The sequence below is a fragment of the Bos indicus x Bos taurus genome, chromosome 4, assembly GCF_003369695.1.
Source record: "Bos indicus x Bos taurus breed Angus x Brahman F1 hybrid chromosome 4, Bos_hybrid_MaternalHap_v2.0, whole genome shotgun sequence".
Taxonomy (NCBI): domain Eukaryota; kingdom Metazoa; phylum Chordata; class Mammalia; order Artiodactyla; family Bovidae; genus Bos; species Bos indicus x Bos taurus.
In genome coordinates, this window is record NC_040079.1 from 32,715,587 (window position 1) to 32,742,140 (window position 26,554).

Below are 26,554 nucleotides of genomic sequence, written 5' to 3' on the forward strand. Positions count from 1 at the left end.
CAGTTGTAACTGTTGCTTCCTGACCTGCATACGGGTTTCTTAAGAGGCAGGTCAGGTGGTCTTATATTCCCATCTCTTTCAGAATTTTCCACAGTTTATTGTGATCCACACAGTCAAAGGCTTTGGTATAGTCAATAAAGCAGAAATAGATGTTTTTCTGGAACTCCCTTGCTTTTTCGATAAAACTGTTAACTAGTCAATTTTCCATGAGTATGTATTCTCTATGAACTTTCCATATTATTTGAAAACAAAATTTTGCTGATTCCTATTACAGCATCATTTTTTTACAGCTAATTGAAAATGCTTGAATCTAGTAATCTGCACTAAATGTATAGTATATGTATAGAAATACATATATATATTTTCTTCCATCATTATGTCAGCCTTTTTATTCTCTGCATCAACCTTGTCATATTTCTCATCAGATCAGATCAGTCACTTAGATGACACCACCCTTATGGCAGAAAGTGAAGAGGAACTAAAAAGCCTCTGATGAAAGTGAAAGTGGAGAGTGAAAAAGTTGGCTTAAAGCTCAACATTCAGAAAACGAAGATCATGGCATCCAGTCCCATCACTTCATGGGAAATAGATGGGGAAACAGTGGAAACAGTGTCCAACTTTATTTTTTTGGGCTCCAAAATCACTGCAGATGGTGACTGCAGCCATGAAATTAAAAGACACTTACTCCTTGGAAGGAAAATTATGACCAACCTAGACAGCATATTCAAAAGCAGAGATGTTACTTTGCCAACAAAGGTCCGTCTAGTCGTTTTCTATCATTTTATACAGTGATTTGAAACAATTAGGGTACTCGCTGGCTGCTTTTATTACTTTCATTTATGATGGTGCATATCAACTTTATGTTCACACAGGGAATGGTTCAGGGAGTGTTTGAAAAGATTCAAGTTCTGGACTCCCAGTTTTAGTTGGTTTAGGATGAATCCAGAAAGGAGCATTTAAACACTTCTCAGGAGCTAGTCATGTGCGTATATGGTTGACAAACATTGGCACAGAGAGTATCACTGATACTAATGTACAGCCAGTGTTGAGAAGTAGTAACTCAGTAAACAAACAAACAAGCAAACAAAAAACCCCACAAATTATTGTACCACATAGTTTTGTGAAATGATACCTGAAATTTAAATAGGTATTAGGCAGTTGAAAGTTATGTTCTTTGGCAAATGCTTGGCATGTAGATTTTGTTAGCAGATGACAGATGCGAATACCTATTTATGGAAACTAGGTGGCAAAAGGAGATTTTTCATCTGAATTGGTGGCCAGCCTCCCACTGGGTGCTGAGGGACTACCTAGAGGCAGAACAGGGTATTTTTCTTATTACGGGTATGTGCAAGCAGGTAAATAGTGGACCCAGTTAAGCACCCAAAAATATATGGTTTATCATAATCTATTGTCCCCTCACACTTTGAAAACAAGGCTTAGATAACATAACCATATAAAAATCTAAATAATCCCACAAGGCATCTATTTGTGAGCAGTGCAGTTTCCATTGACTCTTTCAGGATGAATTATTGTTTTCTTTGGTACTGTTTAACTTATCAAATTGTGTTCTTGAGTCCAAAATGGATTTTTGAAGTTTATACCCAGACAACTTTTTAGTTTTAAGAGTATTGCTATGAACACATTCTTTCCAATAATTGTTACAAAAAGAACCTATTATCTGTGCAAACACTGGGAGTTCATGGTCATGGTACCCCATCATCAGCATACCCAGGAAAGCACTGGTTCTTCTGCCTCCCTGAGGATAGAGAAGCATATAAATTAGGATCTATTTTCTTTATGGTATAGTGGAGCTAGAACAGTGCCTTTTTTTTCTTATTTGATGAATGGTATTTCAGTATTTGTACTTTTATTCAACATTCCTTAATATAGAGATAGTCATAACCTAACAATTCAAAGTGACAATCATTATGCATGTTTTACAAACGTAAATACTATACGGAAAGTTCAGGTACATTTAAATATTAAGATAAATTAGCTTTGCTCAATTGATTATTCCATTAAAATGAGCTATTATCTTTAAAACATCTTGTTACATCTTAATGTAACAGGTACAAATTAGCTTATGCTGCTGCTAAGTTGCTTCAGTTGTGTTCGACTCTGTGAGACCCCATAGATGGCAGCCCACCAGGCTCCCCCATCCCTGGGATTCTCCAGGCAAGAAGTGGAGTGGGTTGCCATTTCCTTCTCCAATGCATGAAAGTGAAAGTGAAGTCGCTCAGTCGTGTCTGACTCCCAGCGACCCCACGGACTGCAGCCCACCAGGCTCCTCCATCCATGGGATTCTCCAGGCAAGAGCGCTGGAGTGGGGTGCCATTGCCTTCTCCGAAATTAGCTTATATATATGCTTTTTTCATCAACTTGTTTCTTATGTGGCTTTCTGTTGTATCGAAGGAGATCCATCTGAAGAATTATCAGAATATGCATGATTTCTGTTTAAGAGAGAAGCAATACAGTGTGTTCAAACATCTGTTTTCTTGGGGGATAATTACTGTTTCAGAAGCTCTAATTCATTGGTCAGTCTAATTTTCTTTTTTGCCCCTCTTGTTTTCCTAGAGTATATCCTTTTTAATTATTCTCATTTATATAGTACTCTCCAAGCTGAGTTCCCTCTGAGTTCTTCATTTATGTTAAAATGTTCAAGAGCTAACATATTTTTAGCTAAGTTCAGGATATTTAACTACACCCCATATATAGAACTGGTTAAGACCTATAGAGTTTAAATCATGCCTCTGAATGCCTGGGTTTATAGGCAGTCAGCATAGAACTTCTTATTGCAACATGCAAAGCAGTAAATCACGAATAGACTACAGATGTTTTATTGACTAATTAACAATCCTAGTTTTCACAAATAATTATAAAATCTTAAAAATCATTTTAGGTCTTCCCTTCACTCAAAGTTTATATTTGAGGATTAAACTTTCCAGCATTATACAAATTTGATTCATCTACATATGCATCAAAACAGCTTTAGAGAAACTGCTTATGAAATCATAATCATAGATATTTTACTATTTTAAAGCAAAATTTAACATCCAATTTTATTGAAATAGCTGATATTAGATGACAGCTATTTTAGCCAGCAAATTAATATCATCTGCTGCAAAGTGGAATGGAAATTTGTTTGCATTTCACAGATATCTAACTAACATCACCATACAAAATAAACTTTTATTTTTGTAGTTCTAACAAGTGGTACGGGGCTTCCTTGGTGGCTCAGCAGTTAAGAATCTGCCTGCAGTGCAGGAGATGTGAGTTCGATCCCTGGATTGGAAAGATCCCCTGAAGAAGAAAATGGCAACCCACTCCAGTATTCTTGCTGGGAAGTCCTACAAACAACAAGTCGTGCACCTTTTCTGTAGCCATTTGTCACAAGACTTTGATGTCATATCACAGAAGCCATTCTAGTGACAGGAAAGGGACCACAGACAGGTGATGGGCCAGAGATCAGGCATATATAGTGCAAAGTCTTTCTAGATATTTTTCTTTGCAGCTTACATCTGGCTCGTTAATCACAATCTGTAAAGTGTTAAAGAAGACTTAATCATCCTGAGTTAGACTTGGAAAGGAGACTGATAACCTGCATCACTTGTTCCTTAGGGAGTCTCCCTCAGACCCTCTCTGAGGAGTTGGCCATCATCTTCGCAGTAAAGTGAGGGGAAAGCATTTTCTTTCCTTCTCAGTGCTGAAAGAGCAAGTTATAAATAGACATGCTCCACAGTGGGTCCATGTGGGTGATTACAGTTGACATTTCTGTTTCCTCAGAAAAATAGAGGCCTCCCTCAAACCTACTCAGGTTTCCCCTTAGCTTTCATATCACTTTCCCTAAGTTTTCCTCAGTGAACATTTTATGGGTGAAATGCACTAACTTCTTTTTTTTAACTACTTAGTCTTCCCTTAATCCATTGCTAACTCATCCATCCTTACTATTAAACTAAAATCACCCCTTTAAATTGATTATGGATTTTATTGTCCAATCTTTAATATTTTTTCTGCTGTGTTTTTTGACTACTCTCTGTCCCCTTGAAATAGCACACTTCTCTACTGTGTGGGTTCTATTTATTTTTTTATATCGTTCTCATTTCATTTTTTCTCATTCTCCTATCTTTTGATATCTTTATTTAATCAGGGTCCAGACCCTCTTCTGCATCAAAATTTCTACTCCTATATCTTCAGAAATCACCTCCATTAGGGCTTCTGCATCCATGACCAGTAACTTATCTAGTTTCTCATTTAGCTAATGAGTTAGACTTCCCTGGTGGCTCAAACGGTAAAGAATCTGCCTGCAGTGCAGGAGATCTGGGTTTGTTGCCTAAATCAGGAAGATCCTCTGGAGAAGGGAATGGCTACCCACTCTAATATTCTTGCCTGGAGTATTCCATGGACAGAGGAGCCTGGTGAGCCACAGCCCATGGACTCGCAAAGAGTTGGACATGACTGAACAGCTAACAACAGCAACCTTGATCCCAGATAGAATAAGTATTCAACCTATACACTATACCAAATCCTTATTTCTAATAGATGTGGTGTCATATTATGGTTTTAATTTATACTTCTGTAACAACTAGTACTAATCATGTTATCTTTTTTGCATGCTTACTTGTCATTTGTAATGACTTAAATAATAATGATTTACTTTGTCATTCTTTGCATCTGTTCAGACATTTTTCCAATTTTTAGTTGGATTGCCTGTTTTCTTATTCTTAAGTTTGGAAAGACCATAATAATCTGTTGTTTGTGCATCTTTTACCAGAATTATGATTTGAAAATATTTTTCTCCCAGAATTCAGCTCATCTTTTCTTTTTGTTAACAGTGTGTTTCAAAGAGCAACGGTCTTAATTTTGATGAAGTTCTTTTTTTTGTTTTTCCTTTTATGGCTTGTACTTTTGTTGCCATATGTAAGAAATCTTTGCTTAACCCTGGGTCAAAATTTTCCTATGCTTTCTTCTAGAAGTTTTATAGTTTCATATTTTTAAATTTAGGTCTTTGATCTTTTTAGTTTTTATTTCTAGAGCTACTCATAAATCAGAGTTCACATTTTTGTGTAGGAGTATCAAGTTCTAGTACCATTTATTGTAAAGACTTTCTTCTCTTAGTACTTGTCGAAAATCAGTTGTCCACATGTTTGTTGGGTCCACTTCTGGACTCTGTATTCCGTTCCATTTATCTAGTTTTCTATCTCAATGCCAGTAGCACACTGCCATGATTACCTTGACTTTACTGTAAGTCTATTATATTAAGTAGTGATAGTTCTCCAGCTCTGTTTCTTTCTTTTTTCTCTCCAACTCCTGCATAGTTTTGGCTATTATAGGTCCTTTGTTTTGCCCTCTGAATTTTAGAATCATTTGGGGGATTTCTGGGGAAAAAAATCCACTGTGATTTTTACTGTGATTATATTGAATCTGTATATCAATTTGGTAATTGATGAACAAAGTTGAGTTTTCTGACCCAGGAGCACAGTATACCCCTCTGTTTAGGTCTTATTTTGTTCTCCTTAACGATGTCTTAATAGTTTTCAGTGAACAGATCTTCTTGCATTTCTTTTGCCACATCTGTCACTGAGTATTTCATATTTTTGTTGCTACCTTAAATGACATTATTTTGTTAGTTTTAATTTTTCAATTTAGATATTGTTATTATGTTGAAATGTAATTGACTTTTCTATATTGATCTTGCATCCTGTAACCTTGATAAACTCACTAACTAGTTCTGCTGGTATCTTGGTAGACAATGTTTCCATAAACAATTTCTTGTCTACTAATAGAGATCATTTTACTTCTTTGCAATCTAGATGCTTCTATTTATGTATTTTGGTTGTCTTATTGTACTTATTTGAACCTCTAATACAATAGAAATGGTGAAAGTGGACATCCTAGTCTAATTCTTGATCTTAAGGGGAAAAAATGAATCTTTGAACATTAAATATAACATTAGTTGTAGGTTTTTGGTATATCCCTTTCCTCAAGTTGATAAAATCCCTTCTGCTATTTTTTATTTAATCTATTTTGGCTCTAATATTTATAGTTTCTTCTATATTACTTTGAGTTTAATTTGTGATACATTTTATTAAAGCTGAATCCAATGATTTAAGAAAAATCTTTTTTTCTGTTGGGTTGACCAGAAAGTCCTTTTTGATTTTTCTGCAATATCTTAAGATGCAAATGAACTTTCTGGCCAACCCAACAATCTAGACATTTAGTGCTCTAAGTCCCCATTCCCTAAATACTAGTTTAGTAGCAGCCCAGAAAATTTTTTATATATTTTTTCTCATTTTCATTCTCTTCAAAATATTGTTTTATTTTGATTCCTTTGACCCATGGTTTATTTGAAATGTGTTAGTTTCCACATATGTGAGAGCTTTTTGGAGTTCTCTATGTTATGGATTTCTAATTGATATCTAATTGAAGTCTATTGGCCTCAGAGAATATAGTTTATATGAGTTGGATCCTTTTTAAATTTATTGAGTCTTAGTTTATAGCTTATAATATGGTCTATCCTGTGAATATTCCACATTCAGAGTTTAAAAAACAAACAAACTGCATATTCTTTTGTTCAATAGAATTTTATAAATGTCAAATAGTTCAAGTTGTTGTTTAAATATCCAAATCTTTACTAATTTGGGGATCTACTTTCTAAAAAGCAATTATTGAGAGATTGATATTAACCTGAGTATAATTATGGATGTATTATTATTTTTTTTGATGCTTGTATTTTGAAGATATATGCATAAATATTTAGGATAAATATTATCTGCATAAATACTTAGGATTTCTATTTCCTCTTCATTAATTGACCACTTTGTCACTCTGAAATAACTTTGTATTATATTTCATTTATACCTTGTAATACCTGGTAATATACTTCACTTTAAAATCTTCTTTATTTTAGCTATCCAAGCTTTCTTCTTAACTAATGTTAGTATATTATATATTTTTACATCCTTTAATATATTTGTTTCTTTGTATTTAAAAGCCACATATGATTGGATCTTTATTTTTTATACAATCTGACCATCTCTGTCTTTCAATCAGTGTTTAAAATGTATTTTAATATGATTATGGATATGATTAAGTTTAAATATCATTTAGGTTTTTTTTTCTGTCTTCCATGTTCTTTATATCTCCTTTTTTTCTCTTTTAGACTAATTTAATATTTTTTTGGTTCCATTTTTCTTCTTTGTTTGCTTATTATTGATTACTATTAAGTGTTGCTTTAAGTTTAGTCTAACTTCAAATGATAATATAACAAACATTTCATGTGTAGTTTATGAGCTGCACAATATTATATCTCCATTTCCCATTGAAGGTAAGGCCTAGGACATACTATTTCAGCAATAGCATCTGTCTCGGAGAAGGCAGTGGCACCCCACTCCTGTACTCTTGCCTGGAGAATCCCACGGATGGAGGAGCCTGGTGGGCTACAGTCCGTGGGGTCGCTAAGAGTCGGACACGACTGAGCAATTTCACTTTCACTTTTCACTTTCATGCATTGGAGAAGGAAATGTCAACCCACTCCAGTATTCTTGCCTGGAGAATCCCAGGGATGGGGGAGCCTGTTGGGCTGCCATCTCTGGGGTCTCACAGAGTCGGACACAACTGACATGACTTAGCAGCAGCAGCAGCATCTAACAGTTTCTGATGCACAGTACATGTCCAGTTACTGCTGAAAGGATGAATGAACAAATGAACCGTCTCCTGAAATTTCAGTTTCATTTTTCCTTTGCACAGTTAGACAGTCAAGGGAGTCAATTTTGCTTGAACACCTGGGCTCCCTAACCAAGTGATAAGCCTAAACAGCAATAACTGAATAATATATGATTTGGATTCTATTGTAAAAGTGAGGTTCTAGGATGTTCAGCCCATCTCCTAGTTATAGTACACTGAAGAAGCAGGTTGAAACATCCTCACAGTCATTCCTAACCTATTCTTTTAGTTACTGTATCTGGGAACTATCCAAAGCCTATTGTTCAGTTGCTCAGTCACATCTGACTCTTTTGTGACCCCATGGACTGTAGCCTGCCAGTCTCCTCTGTCCTTCAGATTTCCCAGGCAAGAATACTGGAGTTAGTTGCCTTCTCCAGGTGATCTTTCTGACCCAAGGATTGAACCCATGTCCCCTGTATTGGCAGGTGGATTCTTTACCACTGAGCCACCAGTGAACCCCCCAAAGCTTCTTTGGAATATCTATTTTATTGTCTTTAGCACTAATACCAAAGAGCTGAGTACTTTTATCTCCTGCTAGTTTTATTACATGTATTTTGAGTCAGAAATACGGTCTTTAGGTCAAAGGTCCAGCATTCAGATTGGTTGTTGAATATCACAAAATGAAAAGTTTGAAACCTGCTTCCAGAAGATGTAAATTGTGGTTTTTAGCTCTGCCTTAATACACAAAGGTTCGTCTAGTCAAGGCTATGGTTTTTCCTGTGGTCATGTATGGATGTGAGAGTTGGACTGTGAAGAAGGCTGAGCGCCGAAGAATTGATGCTTTTGAACTGTGGTGTTGGAGAAGACTCTTGAGAGTCCCTTGGACTGCAAGGAGATCCAAGCAGTCCATTCTGAAGGAGATCAGCCCTGGGATTTCTTTGGAAGGAATGATGCTAAAGCTGAAACTCCAGTACTTTGGCCACCTCATGCAAAGAGTTGACTCATTGGAAAAGACTCTGATGCTGGGAGGGATAGGGGCAGGAGGAGAAGGGGATGACAGAGGATGAGATGGCTGGATGGCATCACTGACTTGATGGATGTGAGTCTGAGTGAACTCCGGGAGTTGGTGATGGACAGGGAGGCCTGGCATGCTGCGATTCGTGGGGTCGCAAAGAATCGGACACGACTGAGCGACTGATCTGATCTGATCTAATACACAATAGGGCATGAACAAATCACTGAAGTTCTCTCCCTTGACCTTTATTCCTCGCCACTTCCATCGTATATTTCTCTGAATTCATGAAGTTCTTTGGAACAAGTGAAAATGTAACACCAAGAGTTCTTAACCTCCTATTGTCCTATCTTCTTTTTTCCCATTCTTTAAAGGACTTCTTTCTAGTTTGCATACATATAGAATGACAAATTAGGAAGGTTTTCATGAATCTTATCATCTTGCAGATTGTGAGGTTGTAATTATCAGCCCTTGCTTTGACATCTTATTCAAATGAAGAATAATAATTCACCTTCATTCTTCAGGGTGGCAGTTAGTTTTTAATATAAATACCAACACTTATCTGTAAATTGTTTTCCAAACCCTTAGCTATAATTGTTTTCAGTTTAAGGATGCAGCCGAAGTAATCCAAGCATAGACATTATCATAACTTCCTCCTTCCTATCCCACCATCGTATGTATGGATTGACAGAAATAAAATTGGTTTGACTCTAAGAATTCTTATAGTACTTAATAACCAAAGAGTGAGAACAAAGCTAAATTAGTTATTATACTGTTGTGAAATTATGAAGGGAATGTGTTGGGGAGGGGAAGTAAAATTGAAAGTGCCTATCGTTATCTTGAAGTAATTTTCCTTGGCTATTCATTTAACTTCAATGTCAAGTTATTTACATAACAAGAGCAATGCCTATCTTTTAAGGGTGATGTGAGAATTAATTTAAATTCCACAAAGTGTTTCGAGGCACAGAGTTGAAAGGTTCTTTATAAATGCCAGGCATTATTATAACCAGACTAGTAAAAAGAAACACTCAAGATAAAGCTACTCATGCAGGGTCCTCTAATAGAAACTGTATTGGTAAGGAAATATAAAGGTTACTGCTATTCATAATTTATGGCTGAGGGGAATAAATCAAGACTAATAATAATGCTTTGCTGTCTAGTTAAGTCTTAAAGACAGACGTAGCTGTGATGGAATATATTGCTCCACTCAAGGAGAAGTTTGAAATTGACCCCTACAAGCAATAACAGTGATATATGAAGATTATTTAAAGCCAGTGTCTTTAACTGAGCCATGGAAAATACCATAACAAATTTGACTATGTCTTTCAAAGTCTTCAAGAAAGACTTTGAAATGGAAGATGTAATCCTTTAGCATTTGGGTGTGTGGAACTTGACATTTGCTAGAAATATAGGCATGATGGTCTTCATTCTAGTAGCCACCAAAATCTGTCTCATTGTGAATCCTTTTTAAGTTTTTCTTTTGATTTATGATAAGCAAAAGCTTTAACACAAAGGGAGAAACATTTTTTTCAAAAGATTTCATACAAGCAGAATACTTCAGGAAAGTAAGAGAGATAATCACATACATAAAACCATCTTGTTAAAGTAATCACAGGTAATGATAGAAAACTATATGTAAAAATCTTTGAGTCACACAATTAGCTAAAGAAGTCTAATAGGTAAATTTAATGTTGTTATGATCAAATTGTAGCTTTTATTACCTGTGTATTGGTTTCCTGTTGCCACTTCAACAAATTACAGAAAGCTTCGTGCCCTAAAACAACACAGAATTATTATCTTAGAGCTGTGTTGGTCCAAAGCGAATCTTGGTGGGCTCAAATTAAGCTGTTGGCAGGTTGTGTTCCTATCCAGAAGACCTAAGGTAGAATGTAGTTTTTTGTTGTTGTTGTTGTTTTAACTTCTTCCAGCATTTAGAGGCTGCCTGTATTTGGCTCATACATGGCCCTCTTCCATTTTCAAAACCAGCAATGGCTGATTGTTGCTCACATCACGTTGCTACATCACTCCTTTGTCATCTTCTTCCACCTCTGAGAACCCTTGTAATTGCATTGGGCCCACTTGTATAATCTCCCTTTCTTAAGGCCTTATTTCCATTATTAGTGACCTTAATTCCATCTGTTACCACAATTCCCCTTTGCCAGGGAAGTACCATAGTCACAGGTTCTGGGGATTAGGACTAGGCATTTTGGGGAGACTATTATTCTAAATTAAAAGATACTTGCTCCTTGGAAGAAAAGCTATGACCAACCTAGACAGCATATTAAAAAGCAGAGACATCACTTTGCTGACAAAGGTTTATATAGTCAAAGCTAAGGTTTTTCCAGTAGTCATATATGGATGTAGAATTGGACCATAAAGAAGGCTGAGCGCCAAAGAAGATGCTTTTGAACTGTGGTGTTGGAGAAGACTCTTGAGAGTTTCTTGGACAGCAAGGAGATTAAAACAGTCAACCCTAAAGGAAATCAAGCCTGAATATTCATTGGAAGGACTGATGCTGAAGCTTTAGTACTTTGGCCACCTGATGTGAAGAGCAGACTTCTTGGAAAAGACCCCGATGCTGGGAAAGATTGAGGGCAGGAAGAGAAGAGGTGACAGAGGATGAGATGGTTGGATGGCACCGTTGACTCAGTGGACAGGAGTTTGAGCAAAGTCTGGGAGATAGTGAGGGACCGGGAAGGCAGGCATGCTGCAGTCCATAAAGTTGCAAAGAGTCAGACACCACTGAGCAACTGAACAACAACAACAAATTACTCTACCTGTTACGGTCGAAAAGTGGGAAGATGAGAGTTTCAAAATATTTTAGAGACTGGCAAGTAAGTGGCACACAGGTTCTGGCATTTGCTACTGGCATTTTCCGTTATACAGTTTTGGCAGTAATTTAGTTGGCAAGCCTTTTTCTCTTTTCACCACAGTGAGGTATCCATTTGCATTTTGCATCTTTATTTCTCATTTCTCTAAGCATCCACCCATCTTTCCAACAAATTCTTGGTAAGTATCTAGGATGTGAAGCAGTAAGGATAGGCCCAGACAATATAATGCTTAGTGAAGTCAGTCAGAAAAAGACAAATGCTATATGATATCACTTGTATGTGGAATCTAAAACAAAAGTACAAATTAGTGTATACACAAAACAGAAACAGACTCAGAGATGTAGGAAACAAACCAGTGGTGAGCAAGGGGGAGAGGGGGAGGGGAGAGACAAATTAGGGGTATTGGGATAAGATACAAGCTATTATATGTAACATAAATAAGCAACAAGGATATACTATAGGACACAAGTTTATAGCCATTTTCTTATAATAACCTACAATAGAAAAGAATCTGCAAAAATACCAAATCACTATGCTGTATGTCTGAAGTTAACACTATATTGTAAATCAACTACACTTGTCAAAAACAAAATGCCTTACTTGAATATATTGGCTTAAATTACCCTAGAAACCACTCTGTCATTATGAGATCTTGCCCTCAAGGAGCATACTCTGCTAAATGCATTACTTGAGCCCCTTCATATAATCGTTCATTAAGTAGTGATATGAGAAAAGATTTCAAAATAATTTACTCACCTTGATGTTTGGTTTCCATGCTGTCTCCCTCACCCCCATTATTCAAATATCAAAGCTTATATGCTGCTGCTAAGTCGCTTCAGCTGTGTCCGACTCTGTGCAACCCCAAAGACAGCAGCCCACCAGGCTCCCCCGTCCCTGGGATTCTCCAGGCAAGAACACTGGAGTGGGTTGCCATTTCCTTCTCCAATGCATGAAAGTGAAAAGTGAAAGTGAAGTTGCTCTGTTGTGTCCGACTCCTAGGGACCCCATGGACTGCAGCCCACCAGGCTTTTCCATCCATGGGATTTGCCAGGCAAGAGTACTGGAGTGGGGTGCCATCGCCTTCTCCCAAAGCTTATACACCTCTCTTTAAAAAAAAAAAATCTAATGCCAAGAAAAAATACATAGTTCAGATAGTCCATGCTTATTCGCTCAATTGTGTCTGTCTCTTTGAGACCCCATGAGATTCTCCAGGCAACAATACTGGAGTGGGTAGCCATGCCTTCCTCCAGGGGATCTTCCTGACCCAGGGATCAAACCCTGGTCTCATGCATTGCATGTGGGTTCTTTACTGTCTGAGCCACCAGGGAAGCCCCTAGTTCGGATAGTACTTTCTTTTTTTCTTGTTTAACTCATTTTTCGAAATGACTTTTCCTATTTTAAAAAAGTACTATATAGAAGGAAGGAAATGTGTAATTTTCTGTCAGGTCAATGGCACACTTATTTAAGAGCTTGCAGGTTTGACCAATTCTATGTTGTAAATTCCAGGATTCTTTCCAGCTTGAAAATACAAGGAACTGGATTTAGCTTATAGACAATAAGTTGACTGCAGACTTAATGCAAGTCTTTCAATATGCAAAAAAAAAAGAAAAAAACCCTTGTGAAAGTGACCAGGTTGCTCTTTGTTTTAACTAAGTACGATAGGAGGCAATGATATTAAATCAAAAGAGAAATAATTTAGACTAAGCAACCTCAAGTGTATTAAAACACTGGAAAATGTTACTTAAGGATGTAGATTTCTCTTAGGAAAAATCTTCTTCACAAACTGAAAATATAGGACTTGAATATTGGAGAAAATATGCTAGTTAGTAGCATGTGCTAATTAAAAAATGTATTGAAATGAAGTAAATCCAGTTAGTCCTTTCACAGTACACACTTTATCAAGTTTCTAAGCTCTCAACAAGGTACTTGAAAGGTTCACCAGGAATAGTCATCATGAGTCTTTGCTAAACAGTAAAATATATTGTCAGTTGAAGGAGAAAGAAAAATGTCAACTGAACCCCCAAAGTCAAGGTTTCCCATAGAGATAGCTCTACTTGTCTGGAGTGACGTCCCCTTGGACACTTCCTTAAAACTCCCTGTGTCTCAAGGACATCTGATTGTCAGGGGGAAAAAAAAATCTAATCACAAATTGAAAGATTCTAGCTAAAAGCATTTGCAGTCCCTTCTTACTCTGTTTTAAAGATGTATTTTTAAAGGCCATTTCATTTCTTAACTGGATGTTAGACACTTGACTGCACATGACTCCTCTCCAGAATGTATACAGCTGGATAGGTGGAAATTTTCTTTACACAAGAGTATGAGATTTTGATTGTCATTCTCTGGTTTAGAAGCATCTTTTGACTATGTGTTATGGGATAATATACAAACTCCTTAGCAAAACTTATGCTTTTACAGTCTATCCCCAGTCTTCCTTTCCAGTCTCACCTATCAGTACAACCTTCCTATCCCCTTACCCTCTTCAGCCTACATGGCCATATCCTCACCCCCTTTCCTTTGCACACAACGTCCCTTCCATCCAAAGTGATCTTGCTCATCTTGCCCCATCTTGTTCATGAAATAGTTAAGTGATGTCTTCCCCCATCCCTAATTGATTTCATCCCTCAAACCATTATACTCTGCCTCACCTAAAATTTCTCTTGTTGATATCTCTAGTGACTTCTCCGTTTTTAAACCAAACAATAATGGCCTTTCCATCCTCACTGTGCTTGGCATCGATGGCCACTTCCTATTTCCCAAAACACTCGCTGCCTTAAATGTAGTAAATCCCACCCTTCTGGTTTTTCTTCTGCCTCCTTGACCTCTGGTCTTACTTATGGAGTTCTCTCTTTTCTTCACCCTTAAAAGTTAATGTTCCACAGGGTCCTCTCCTTCCCTTTGGATACAGTAGAGTAATTGACATGGCAGAAAAAATGTAATGAACATCTGTGTCGGTTGACGTTTTGTTGGTGGCAAACAGTGTAAACTGATTAAGCATAGGTCCCAGAAAACAAAGAGCTGACCAGTCAAGCTTGGGGCAGGGCTTAATAACCAAAGGTGGTGGGATGAATGTCAGTATCAAGATGGGATGGTGTGCCTGTTTTAGGGTGCCACTCTAAGGGTGGTGCAGTTCCAACAGCCTCCTGTCTTTAGCAGGCCCTCCTCTGTGTTTTTCTCTTGCAAATCATATCTGTTCTTTTAGACTCCAAAATGAAGCAGTGATTCTTCCATGAAGTCTGTTCTGATTCCTTCAAGAATTTGTTGATTGCACCTGCCTTTGAGCTAGATTCATATCAAATATGTAACTATTATTTTACTCAAAAACTGCATTGCAGTTGTTATGGTCATGTGGTCTTTTTTCTTCCTCTGGACTGAGAGATTTATGGGCAAAGGTGGTGAGTTCTTCATCTCACTCAGATCCTACCTAGCTCACTCTCAGTTATTCGAGATACCCCCTTCCCAAGTTTTTAGTTTTTCGGGTTTTGAAACAGTTTAGGGACATATTAAGTTGTGAATTCATATACACATTAGTGTATATGTACACTAATATGTGCATATGTACAGATGCATGTGGCTTGGCTTTAATTAATTAATGTAATAGAAGGAAAAAATGTAGAGGTGTCAGCTTGTACAAGTATATTTTAACAGGAAAATCCTTTTGAACTCCATATTACTCTAAATATTATGTATATATGCTTTTACACTTCTTTATCTTCCTTAGTATTAAATTTGACAATTTTAAACAAAGCCTGAATAAAACTTCTTTTTTGTTTTCCATTACACTTTAGCAAAGATGGAAAGTAATGTTTCCATTTTATTATGAAGAAGATACATTGGCTTTATATTTAAAATAAATGGTAAAATGTGTTGTGTTATGCTAAATAACAAGTCATTTCATGTGTTGGTGATAAAAATAAACTAAGAAGACTAGAAACAGAAATGTGTGTAGAAAAGCTAAGAGAAATGAATAGCAAAGAACAAGCTATTTTGCTAAATAATATGAGAAGCCAACTATTTTGTACAGAGCTATGATTTAACTTGGAGAAGGCAATGGCACCCCACTCCAGTACTCTTGCCTGGAATATCCCATGGACGGAGGAGCCTGGTAGGCTACAGTCCATGGGGTCGAGAGGAGTCGGACATGACTGAGTGACTTCACTTTCACTTTTCACTTTCCCATTGGAGAAGGAAATGGCAACCCACTCCAGTGTTCTTGCCTGGAGAATCCCAGGGATGGGGGAGCCTGGTGGGCTGCCGTCTCTGGGGTCGCACAGAGTCGGACACGACTGAAGCAATTTAGCAGCAGCAGCATGATTTAAGTAAAATATGAGAAGAATTGGGCTTTCTTTATGGCTCAGTGGTAAAGAATCCACCTGCCAATGCAAGAGACACAAGAGACACAGGTTCAATCCCTGAGTTGGGATGATCCACTGCAGAAGTAAGGGGCAATCCACTCCAGTTTTCTTGCCTGGAAAATCCCATGAACAGAGGAGCCTGGTGGGCTACAGTCCTTGGGGTCACAAAGAGTCGGACACAACTGAGCAAGTGAGCACATGATTTAACTAAAATATGAGAAGAATCATTAGTAAAATGTTATGTATACTAAATATTTTAATTATTGTACATAATTATTTAATTATGTATATCAACATCAGACATCCCTCTCTGAACATGAACCAAGTCCTATTGAAGAACTGCTTATCTACTTATGAAATAAAAATCCTGAAGCACTCAACTAGATGTGCAAGTCTCATGCAGCAAAGCTCTGTTAATGTAATGTTAGTATACTACTATATGCTATAACAAACAAATGACAACATTTCAAAATTTTAAAATAATTGTTGTTGTTCAGTCACTTAGTTGTGTCTGACCCTTTTCGACTTCATGGACTGCTGCATACCGGGCCCCTCTGTCTTCCACTGTCTCCCAGAGTTGGCTCAAATTCATGTCCACTGAGTCAGTGATGTCATCCAACCAGCTCATCCTCTGTCATCCCCTTCTCCTTCTGCCCTCAATCTTTCCCAGCATCAGGGTCTTTTCCAGTGAGTTGGCTAGTCACATCAGGTGGCCAAAGTATTGGAGCTTCAGCATCAGTCCTTCCAGTGACTATTCAGGCATTTATTGTGGGTGTTCCTGAGGTAGATTTCCTCCATGTGGTGATTCAGGACTCTGGTTTCCACCCTCTTACAGCTGTCTCATTTCCTAGAACATTGTAATCCTCTACTTCTGGCTAGCAAGTAAGTGAATACGGCTTACGTATATCTTAATCATCATTACCCCAAAGACTTACCACTTGTCTTCATATTCCTTTAGCTGGAACTTTCATGTGTTTCTACTTAGATGCAAGGGGAGCTAGAAGATGGGCTGGCTAGCTGCTTCCTGGCACCAATTCTGTACTAATGAAAGCATGAATCCTGGTGGACAGTTAGATGATCTGTCATAGCTCACCCCTCTAGCCAAGGCAACAACAATTGTTACCCTTTCTCCCACCCATAGAATGCTTTCAGTAGAACTCAAGGGAAACAGCCCAGAATTTCATCCTGTCCTTACTTCCAGTTGAAAGTCCAGCATCTCAATCAGATCTAGCTGTGGCTCTTTGGAGCCTGGTGACCAATAAACTAGGGTTTATGTTAACTGCCTACTGTTCCCCCTCCCCTCCTCACTCTGCCCAAGCACAAATCCAATATACAGCAGCTTATCAGGGGGCAGGAAAGCTACAATTAAGTTTCTTATATTAAAAAAAAATGTGAAGTGGGAAATACAAAGCAATACTTGTCCAGTGAGAACAGTGAGATGCTGCCATGGCAAACCCTCTGAAGGCTCCTTGCCTCGCAGTATTCAGGAGTTCTTGATTATTATGCATTTGAAATTATTGCATTATTGTGCATTTAAAAAGAATTTTTTTGTCCCTTATTCTCCCTGGCCCTTTGATCTCTGCACATTTAGAAACTTCTTCTTTGTCTTGTCATCCATGGCTGAATCATGTAAAGGAGTATGATCACTTTCTACTTGGAAACCTGGTAACCATTTCACAGAATTTCTTCACCAGTACCATTTTTAGAAGCAGTAGATTTCATATCTATGGGCCTTCATTTGTTACACATGAGAGTATTTGCACCTTTAGTACAGTGTTCGTACCGTTAGTAAGTACTGCTGCTGCTGCTGCGTCACTTCAGTCGTGTCCGACTCTGTGCGACCCCATAGACGGCAGCCCACAAGGCTCCCCCATCCCTGGGATTCTCCAGGCAAGAACGCTGGAGTGGGTTGCCATTTCCTTCTCCAGTGCATACAAGTGAAAAGTGAAAGCAAAGTCGCTCAGTCGTGTCCGACTCCTAGCGACCCCATGGACTGCAGCCCACCAGGCAGCTCCATTCATGGGATTTTCCAGGCAAGAGTACTGGAGTGGGGTGCCATTGCCTTCTCCAGTTAGTAAGTACAGTATGCCCAGAAAAACAGAAAATCCCAGGTTATTTCAATGGAGGAAATTTAACACTGGGAATTAGCTACATGTGTAATAGAGCAGAGACACCAAACAAATGATGTTGAATAAACTTAGAGGCTAACAAAATCAGTAAACTGCTGCACCCCAAGGGATAGAAAGGCGGTAGAAAGAAGTGATATTACCATATATCATCTGAGTTTTTAGCTCCAATAGGAAGAAGCCATCAGCTCCTTGCTTATTCTTTCATCTTTGTGTCCTCACATAGTAAGCCCTTAAATGTTTAATTGAACAGAGATAAGCAATAAATCTTTCTACTGACTTCAGTTAGAGATATTGATGAGAAAATTAAAATGTGGCAGAGATGATGGTGCTCAGTACTGAGATGATCCTTAATTTGGGAATCAACTGCAAACAGTTATTTTTGGACCTTTTTAGTAACGTGTTATTGGCGTTTAAAGAATAAGAAATTGTCAAAAGTTTTAAATATTCTCTTCCTGTATGAGACGTTTGGAGTTTGGAACAATACCAAATTTCATATCAACATAGAAGAATTTAAAAGGAATAAAGTCTGTAGGTGGTTCATGCTAAATTTTTATTTTTTAAAGATGGGATAGGGAGAAATAGAAAAAGCTTTCCAGACTTGCTAGGGAAAAGCAGTTACAACTACAGAGGATGTATAGCTCTGTTTTAGTCTTGGCTTCTTTTTTGGAATCATCTCCTGAGTTAAAAGGAGAAGGCAATGGCACCCCACTCCAGTACTTTTGCCTAGAAAATCCCATGGACAGAGGAGCCTGGTAGGCTGCAGTTCATGGGGTCACTAGAGTCGGACACGACTGAGCGACTTCACTTTCACTTTTCACTTTCATTCATTGGAGAAGGAAATAGCAACCCACTCCGGTGTTCTTGCCTGGAGGATCCCAGGGAGGGGAAGCCTGGTTGGCTGCCGTCTATGGGGTCGCACAGAGTCGGACACGACTGAAGTGACGCAGCAGCAGCAGCAGCAGCCTGAGTTAAAAATGACATTCCTTTGTCTGCTGGTTTCAGCCAGAAACTTTCAACTCATTTTCCTTTACCATTTGTTTAAAGTATCTGTAAAATATCCCATTGGATAGTCCAGCAGTCAAAAAGAATACATTCTAGAAGCCAATCATAATTTTTGAAAACATCACAAATGCCATGTAATCTGCTCTTGGCTGAGCCTTCATATGCTTAAGTGTAGAAATGCCGGACTGAACCTGGTTGTAGCTTCTAGGATGGGCTAGAGAAAAGTCTCAAGGTAGTAGATACATTTAACAACTTGGAAGTTGAGACTCGTTTGAGAAGCTTTTATGATATGACTGTGTTGTCTCTCTTGGAGAAAGAGCCTTGCCTGAAGATTTCTTCGTGAATATTTTCACTTACATGTGGAAACGAAGATTTTTTTATTTTCTGCAGAGTACACCAAATTCAGTCACCGTGTTGTGATTTAAAAACATTTTATCATACCTAAGCATGTTTATAGTTCTCCCATTTACTTAGAAACTTCAAGTTTATTTACTTTTTCACGATAGTTTAAAATAAGGATAGCTGAAAATATAATGTCCTGAGTTCCGTATGTTTATTCCATTTAAAAATAATCATTAAGACTTGAATATAGGCTGTGTCTAAATGGTGTCATGACTGACTGAAAAGGGGACAATACTTTTTCTTTTATCTAATTGATACCTAGCATCTGAAGAGCATTTCTTGCCCATGTTGACTCTGTGGGACTGTGGGATTGTGAAATGATGACTTGATAGTTTGGCAGTTTTATGAAAAATAATTATTTTGTTAGAGTCCTCATAATATCATCTTTATAGTTTTGAAAACATGTAGTCAGGAAAAAGCTTCCTGGGTATTGATGGATGTGCGGTCATCCGTCTTTCCCATCTCTAATTGAGTTGATTTCCTTTAATACTGCTTTGCAATGAAAATATTAAAACACGAGGTATACATTTGCTACTTCCAATAATTGGTTTTGCTTTTTGAGCATGCTATCTGTAATTTCAAAGACCATTTCTTTCTGAACTCCTTTGCCCTGAGGAGTTTAGAGTGGTCTTGAAATTATAGGTGTCTATTAAGTATTTTTCAACTGTCAAGTCAACTGTAGCTGCTGTGCTATTAATTCATTATGAAGTGACACAGGAAGAAAACTCATTATGTGATAATATGAAAACACATATTTGTCAAAAAAAAGTAAAGGAGTCTGTATTGAAAATCCATTTGCTGTGGTGGGAGTGAAATGGTTTATCAAACACATTTAGGTGCGACACCAACTTTTCAGACAGGAAAATGTATAGAAAAGATTGAATTCTGCTCCTTAGAAGTTCTATATTATACACCTAAATGTGTTCTTTTTTGTCCCTTACAGGTGGTATTATACCCAACTTCCAGCAGCTCCAAGTCAGCTGAGTTGCACCGAATGATAGTTCCAAAAAATAGCCAGGACTCTGACTTAAAAATCAAATTGGCAGTGCGAATGGATAAACCACCACATATGAAACATAGTGGGTGAGTGTGTACTTGAAGAGGTTTTTCTTCTGAATTACTGAATTTCATGGTATCATTTTTGTCATTTTCCTCGGAGAAAGTATCGGGCATTCACATGGAATTCCCCCCCACCAAAATTACATTCATGAAAAGGGTGAAAGTGAAAGCATTAGTTGCTCACTAGTGTCCAACTCTTTGCACCCCCATGGATTATAACCCACCAGGCTCCTCTGCCCATGGAATTCTCCATGGATACTAGAATGGGTAGCCATTCCCTTCTCCAGGGGATCTTCCCGATCCAGGGATCAAACCCTGGTGTCTTGCGTTGGAGGCAAATTTTTTTACCATCTGAGCCATCAGGGAAGCCTCAAATTTCATTCTAGGTTAACTTAATTTTTTAAATGTATAGACATTTTTATAGCTAGATATATGAGTATTTAGTGTAACTGCATGCTAACATATTATTGGTGCTTGGTTACACTGGTATTACACATCATTTACATGGATAAAGAACAATGATGTATGGAGGTAACATTGAAGACATATTTTTCAAAATACAGGAATAGTTGAAACAAGCCTAGCTTTCAGATCACCAGAAATACACTTACATAGACTAAAGTTAAATGCTGGTTCAGATATAACCCAAGAGACTGTATAAGATTTTATGGGAAGGCTATGAGTATTCATCCAGTATGTGAGTGAGAAACCAGATCAATATGGGAGGAAGCTGATCCTGTGGATAACCAGAAGTGCAGGGACTGGCCCCTGGGGATTGCCATGGGTCAGTGTCAGCTTTTATTTCTGAGGTTCCTTTTTACCTTGTAGCTGATGAGGAAATAGGCCTAAACTCATGAATACAATTCAGTGAGCTTTTATTTAAACCGAGATTTTTCCCAGCTTAATGCTTTGTGACTCGCTACAGCCAAATTCTAGCCTAGGGTGCTAGCCATAATAAATAAATTAAAAAAAAAAAAGAATGGAATGATTTTCATGACTAAAGTTTAGCTGCAGAGTACATCATGAGATGTGCTGGACTGGTTGAAGCACAAACTGGAATCAACATTGCTGTGAGAAATATCAATAACCTCATGCAGATGACACCACACTTATGGCAGAACGCTTAGAAGAACTAAAGAGCCTCTTGATGAAAGTGAAAGCAGAGAGTGAAAAAGTTGGCTTAAAACTCAACATTCAGAAAACTAAGATTGTGGCATCTGGTCCCATCACTTCATGACAAATAGACAGGGAAACAGTGAGAGACTTTATTTTCTTGGACTCCAAAATCACTGCAGATGGTGATTGCAGCCATGAAATTAAAAGACATTTGCTCCTTGGAAGAAAACCTATGACCAACCTAGACAGCATATTAAAAAGCAGAGACATTACTTTGTCAACAAAGGTCCATCTAGTCAAGGCTATGGTTTTTCCAGTAGTCATGTATGAATGTGAGAATTGGACTGAAAGCAGAGGGCCAAAGAATTGATTTTGAACTGTGGTGTTGGAGAAGACTCTTGAGAGTCACTTGGACTGCAAGGAGATCCAACCAGTCCATCCTAAAGGAGATCAGTCCTGGGTGTTCATTGGAAGGACTGATGCTGAAGCTGAAACTGCAATACTTTGGCCACCTGATGCAAAGAACTGATTCATGTGAAAAGACCCTGATGCTGGGAAAGATTGAAGGCAGGAGGAGAAGGGGACAACAGAGGATGAGATGGTTGGATGACATCTTCAACTCAATGGAGATGAATTTGAGTAAACTCTGGGAGTTGGTGATGGACAGGGAAGCCTAGTGTGCTGGAGTTCATGGGGTTGCAAAGAGTCGGAAACAGCTGAGCAACTGAACTGAACTGAAAGTTTAGCCACAAACCTAACAGTCTCTGTTTCTTCTTGTACAAAGAGGCATCTCTGCTGGTTTTGGAGCTAAATCACTAACATTGTGCCAGAGTTAACTGGTAAGTCAACAAGATAAGGATTCTTCAAATGACCATTAGGGAGAAAAGTTAGACTGAGCAGGAGGCAACCCAGAGGTACCTTCTGCAGCTGAGATGAGCCTCTAAGGACCATATGGCTTCCTTGGTTTGAGCAGGCAATAGTGTATGCTTTGTCAGAACCAGTCATATTTGGGCAAAAAAGACCTCAGTGGATAGTCTCTGAGGAAGAACAAGAATTTACATATCCCATAGTATCGTATCTTTAATGCAGTGATGCTCAGTGTAACTATGACTCAGATAGAGTTCCAGGGATTTAAAACCTAGGGCTCTTTCTTCCCCCGTCCATCTATCTGCTCACTGTTGATTTACAAAGCAGTCATGAATTGAGCCCTTCCTCTGTGTCAGCCAGAACAAACCTCAGTGAGATACATCCCAGGCCTGAAGAAACTGACTAGCCAGGGGTTCAGGCTTGTAGACAAATAATGATGATACTGAGTGATAAGCACCATAAAAGAGGAGTGGGAACTGGTGGAAATAATACCTGATTCTTGCTGGAGCTGGTCAAAGGAAGTCTCAGAAGACAACTGCCTTTGAGATGAAGCTTGAGGCATAAATTCAGCAGGTGGGCAGTGGGGAAGAAAGGCAGTCCAGCCATCTGTCATAGGGTGTACCTAGGCAGGAGATCTGGAAGGGCCGTTAGCTAACCATGACAATTTTGGTTCTGGAGAGTGCTTAGACTAGAGAGAGTACTAGTGCTCTAAAATACTTACAGAGTAATAGACACTAGAGGGAGATATAAAGGAACACATTATGTTCCAAGCCTTATAGTTAATTCCCTACTCTTCTGGATTCAGTCTCTTGATGAATAATGGCACAAGAAATGGGAACCTGGAGACCTCCCTGGTGGTCCAGTGGCTAAGATTCTAAGCTCTCAATGCAGGGGGCCCAGGTTCAATCCCTCCTAGATCCCACATGCTGTCACTAAGACCCGGTGCAGCCAAAATAAATTTATATATATATATATATATATATATATATATATATTAAAAAAGAAATGGGAACCTGTATACTGCTACACCAAGATAGCCCCTGATTTACACATGGGCAGCACCGTGATGAATACCCTTAGAACCTTCAGATTGTCCCAAGAACCATACTGAATATGAAGTTGAGCACATGGCAGGTTCTGAAGCCTTCAGCTCCTGTGGAGAGTAAGTTCTGCTCTCTCATCCTTGGCATTTTCTTGCTCTGGAATAGTCCAGTCAGGTGAGACAATCCACCTGCCTTTCAAGACTTTATATGTATATTCCCTTTTTATCATTCCTTTGCAATGAAGGAGAATTGGTTGATATCACATCTTAGAGCCCTCTGGCTAAATGAGGACCCCCAGAATGATTCTGGAGTTGACTACTGCCCAAGACTATAGATGAAGGAGATGACTCAGGAGAATATATCATAGTCTCTGAATGTAATCTGCAAAACTTAAGAACTGTCGTGACTTACCTTTACTAAGGGCTTTCCTGGTGACTCAGATGGTAAAGAATCTGACCCCAGTGTGGGAGACCCAGGTTTGATTACTGGGTTGGGAAGATCCCTTGGAGAAGGGAATGGCAACCCACTCCAGTATTCTTACCTGGAAAATTCCATGAACAGAGGAGCCTGGCAGGCTACCATCCATGGGATTGGAAAAAGTCGGACACGACTGAGCAGCTAACACTTTCACTTCACTTTCACTTGACTTTCACTAAAAGATACCGGCAAGCATTTCCAGACATTCAGGTAACTGCAGTTTATGGCATGTAAAAAGACATTCTAGAAATTAAAATATCGATGATGTTGTTCTGCTAGTTGGTATGTTATGAAGCATAATTAAGAATATTGTATTTCCTAATAGTTATTCAAAAAGGCTATATAAGACCATTATTGAACATAATAATAATTATCAACCAGAATTTCATCATTGCCGTAATAGTAATTTATCGCTTGGGGCAGACCACAAGCACCTGTCTAGGTTTCTCAGTGCCTCTGAGGTAACAGCTTTAAACAGTTTGAATATCACCCTGTATTTAAATATATATGGAAAAATATGAATTGATGCATAATCAAAGCTATCACAACCATATTCGCCTTTCTCTTTGGCACTTCATAGATGGATTTTACTGAACTTAATTACATTGAAGAAGCAAAAGTCACCCAACCTTTTTCTTTCTAGTGCTCTTTCATATGCCAAAGTGGTAATGTAGGCATACATGGGAATAGTAGATTAATAGCATTTTGCTTTTGGGCGGGATTACGTTTTATCAATAAGTAATCCTATAATGAATGATTAACAGATGAATAATGAATAATTAAAAGAGAGACAGTTTAAAAATTTATCTTTACAGTTGTCAAATCAAACAATAAATTGGAGGGTTATGGCTTTTTGTGCTTGGAGAGCTTTTCAGAACTAGACATCTTTGGGACATTCATCATAAAAACCTTTACTCTGTTTTAATGGTATGGACAACAATGATCAATTTCTCTCTCTTATATGAACTGTTTTAACATGAATTCTCCTTTATTAATATATGTATATGGCCCTGTTACCACTATGTAAATATTTTTATTACTGTTATCTGTATTTTATGTGTTCCTGACTATATAAGTTTCTTAGACCCATTTGAACCCCTATCACTTCCCACCATGTGTAAACCAGCAAAGATATTAATAGGAATAGTGACGGAAGTGATAATAATGTGCTCCTTAGTGTTTTAAGGAAAAAGTAATGAATACATTCCTAAGTTAAAGAACTTTAAAAGTTTAGAAGTGATTTAGAGGATAGTGTATAATTTAATGTAAAAGAATATCTAAAATAAATGAAGTAAATGGTGTTTGGACCTTAACTGTTGTGTTTTAAAATGATCTTTTTTGAACCAGAAAGAAAAATGAAACCAATCTAAAACTCATGTTTCTGGTAATCAGCCCATGTCTATACATTATAGTTTTTCTTAAACAGGACTCAGTTCAGTTGCTCACTCGTGTCTGACTCTTGCGACCCCATGAATCACAGCACGCCAGGCCTCCCTGTCCATCACCAACTCCCTGAGTTCACCCAAACTCCTTCATGTCCATCAAGTCAGCGATGCCATCCAGCCATCTCATCTTCTGTCGTCCTCTTCTCCTCCTGCCCCCAGTCCCTCCCAGGATCAGGGTCTTTTCCAGTGAGTCAACTCTTCGCATGAGGTGGCCAAAGTATGGTCCTTCCAATGAACACCCAGGACTGATCTCCTTTAGTATGGATTGGTTGGATCTCCTTGCAGTCCAAGGGACTCTCACGAGTCTTCTCCAACACCACAGTTCAAAAGCATCAATTCTTTGGTGCTCAGCTTTCTTCACAGTCCAACTCTCACATCCATACAGGACTGACTATATGCAGATGAAAATGGATATTTAATTTGGGTAACTTACTAAACATTACTATATGACACGTGATAAAATTTGGGTACATTTATTCTTTGTCGGTATGTCATATAAACTAATTACATAAACCCTTATATAAATCTGTTAAATGAATTTCAGTCTAGGTTTCAAGTGGTTAAGTAATTTACATTCAGCTTTAGAATTTATTTTCCTGCTTTTTTTGGGTGGCCGGAAGACAGAAGTGCTTTTGAACAAATGGATTGTCCTTTAGCATAGCCTAGTGGCTGAGTGACAGTATTAAATCTGAGTACTGCTATCCTCATTTTTATTAAATCATGTTTTCCTAATTAAAATGTTATTTTTTAAGCCACAAGAAAGACAAAATAAAGTGGAACTAATAAAGCAATGATTATTATGACAAATCTACAACTGAAAAGGAAAAAGAAGAAACTTAAATTGTCACAAATAGGTAGAAGCATTATGACTAGAATCTACCACATGTCTGCTTGATGCTGATTTTTTTTACCATAAAAATAAAAAAGAAAACTTTATAAGTATATAACTGTAGAATAATTATTTCACAGTTAAAATTGATAAGGTAAACTGTCAGCCAAATCACTGCCATATAGATCTCATCATCCTTTGTGTGTAGTCATGCTTGACAGTTTGAACATTTATTAAATGAATAGACATTTTGAAATACTTTGAGATTGTCATATATAAAACTCCTTAATTTGCATTGTAAAGGTATAAAAGGCCCTGTGCCCATTGC

The 26,554-nt window shown here is 38.0% G+C and overlaps 1 protein-coding gene across 16 annotated transcripts in view; it reads left to right on the forward strand.

Moving 5' to 3' along the window:
- Positions 1-26,554, forward strand: part of CADPS2 (calcium dependent secretion activator 2) — a 577,723-nt gene that overhangs the window by 308,170 nt on the left and 242,999 nt on the right. For all 16 annotated transcript variants that reach the window (XM_027539120.1, XM_027539121.1, XM_027539127.1 and 13 more), the window contains one exon: positions 20,334-20,473. In XM_027539120.1, coding sequence (XP_027394921.1) covers positions 20,334-20,473 — 140 coding nt within the window. The remainder of the gene's footprint in view (positions 1-20,333; positions 20,474-26,554) is intronic.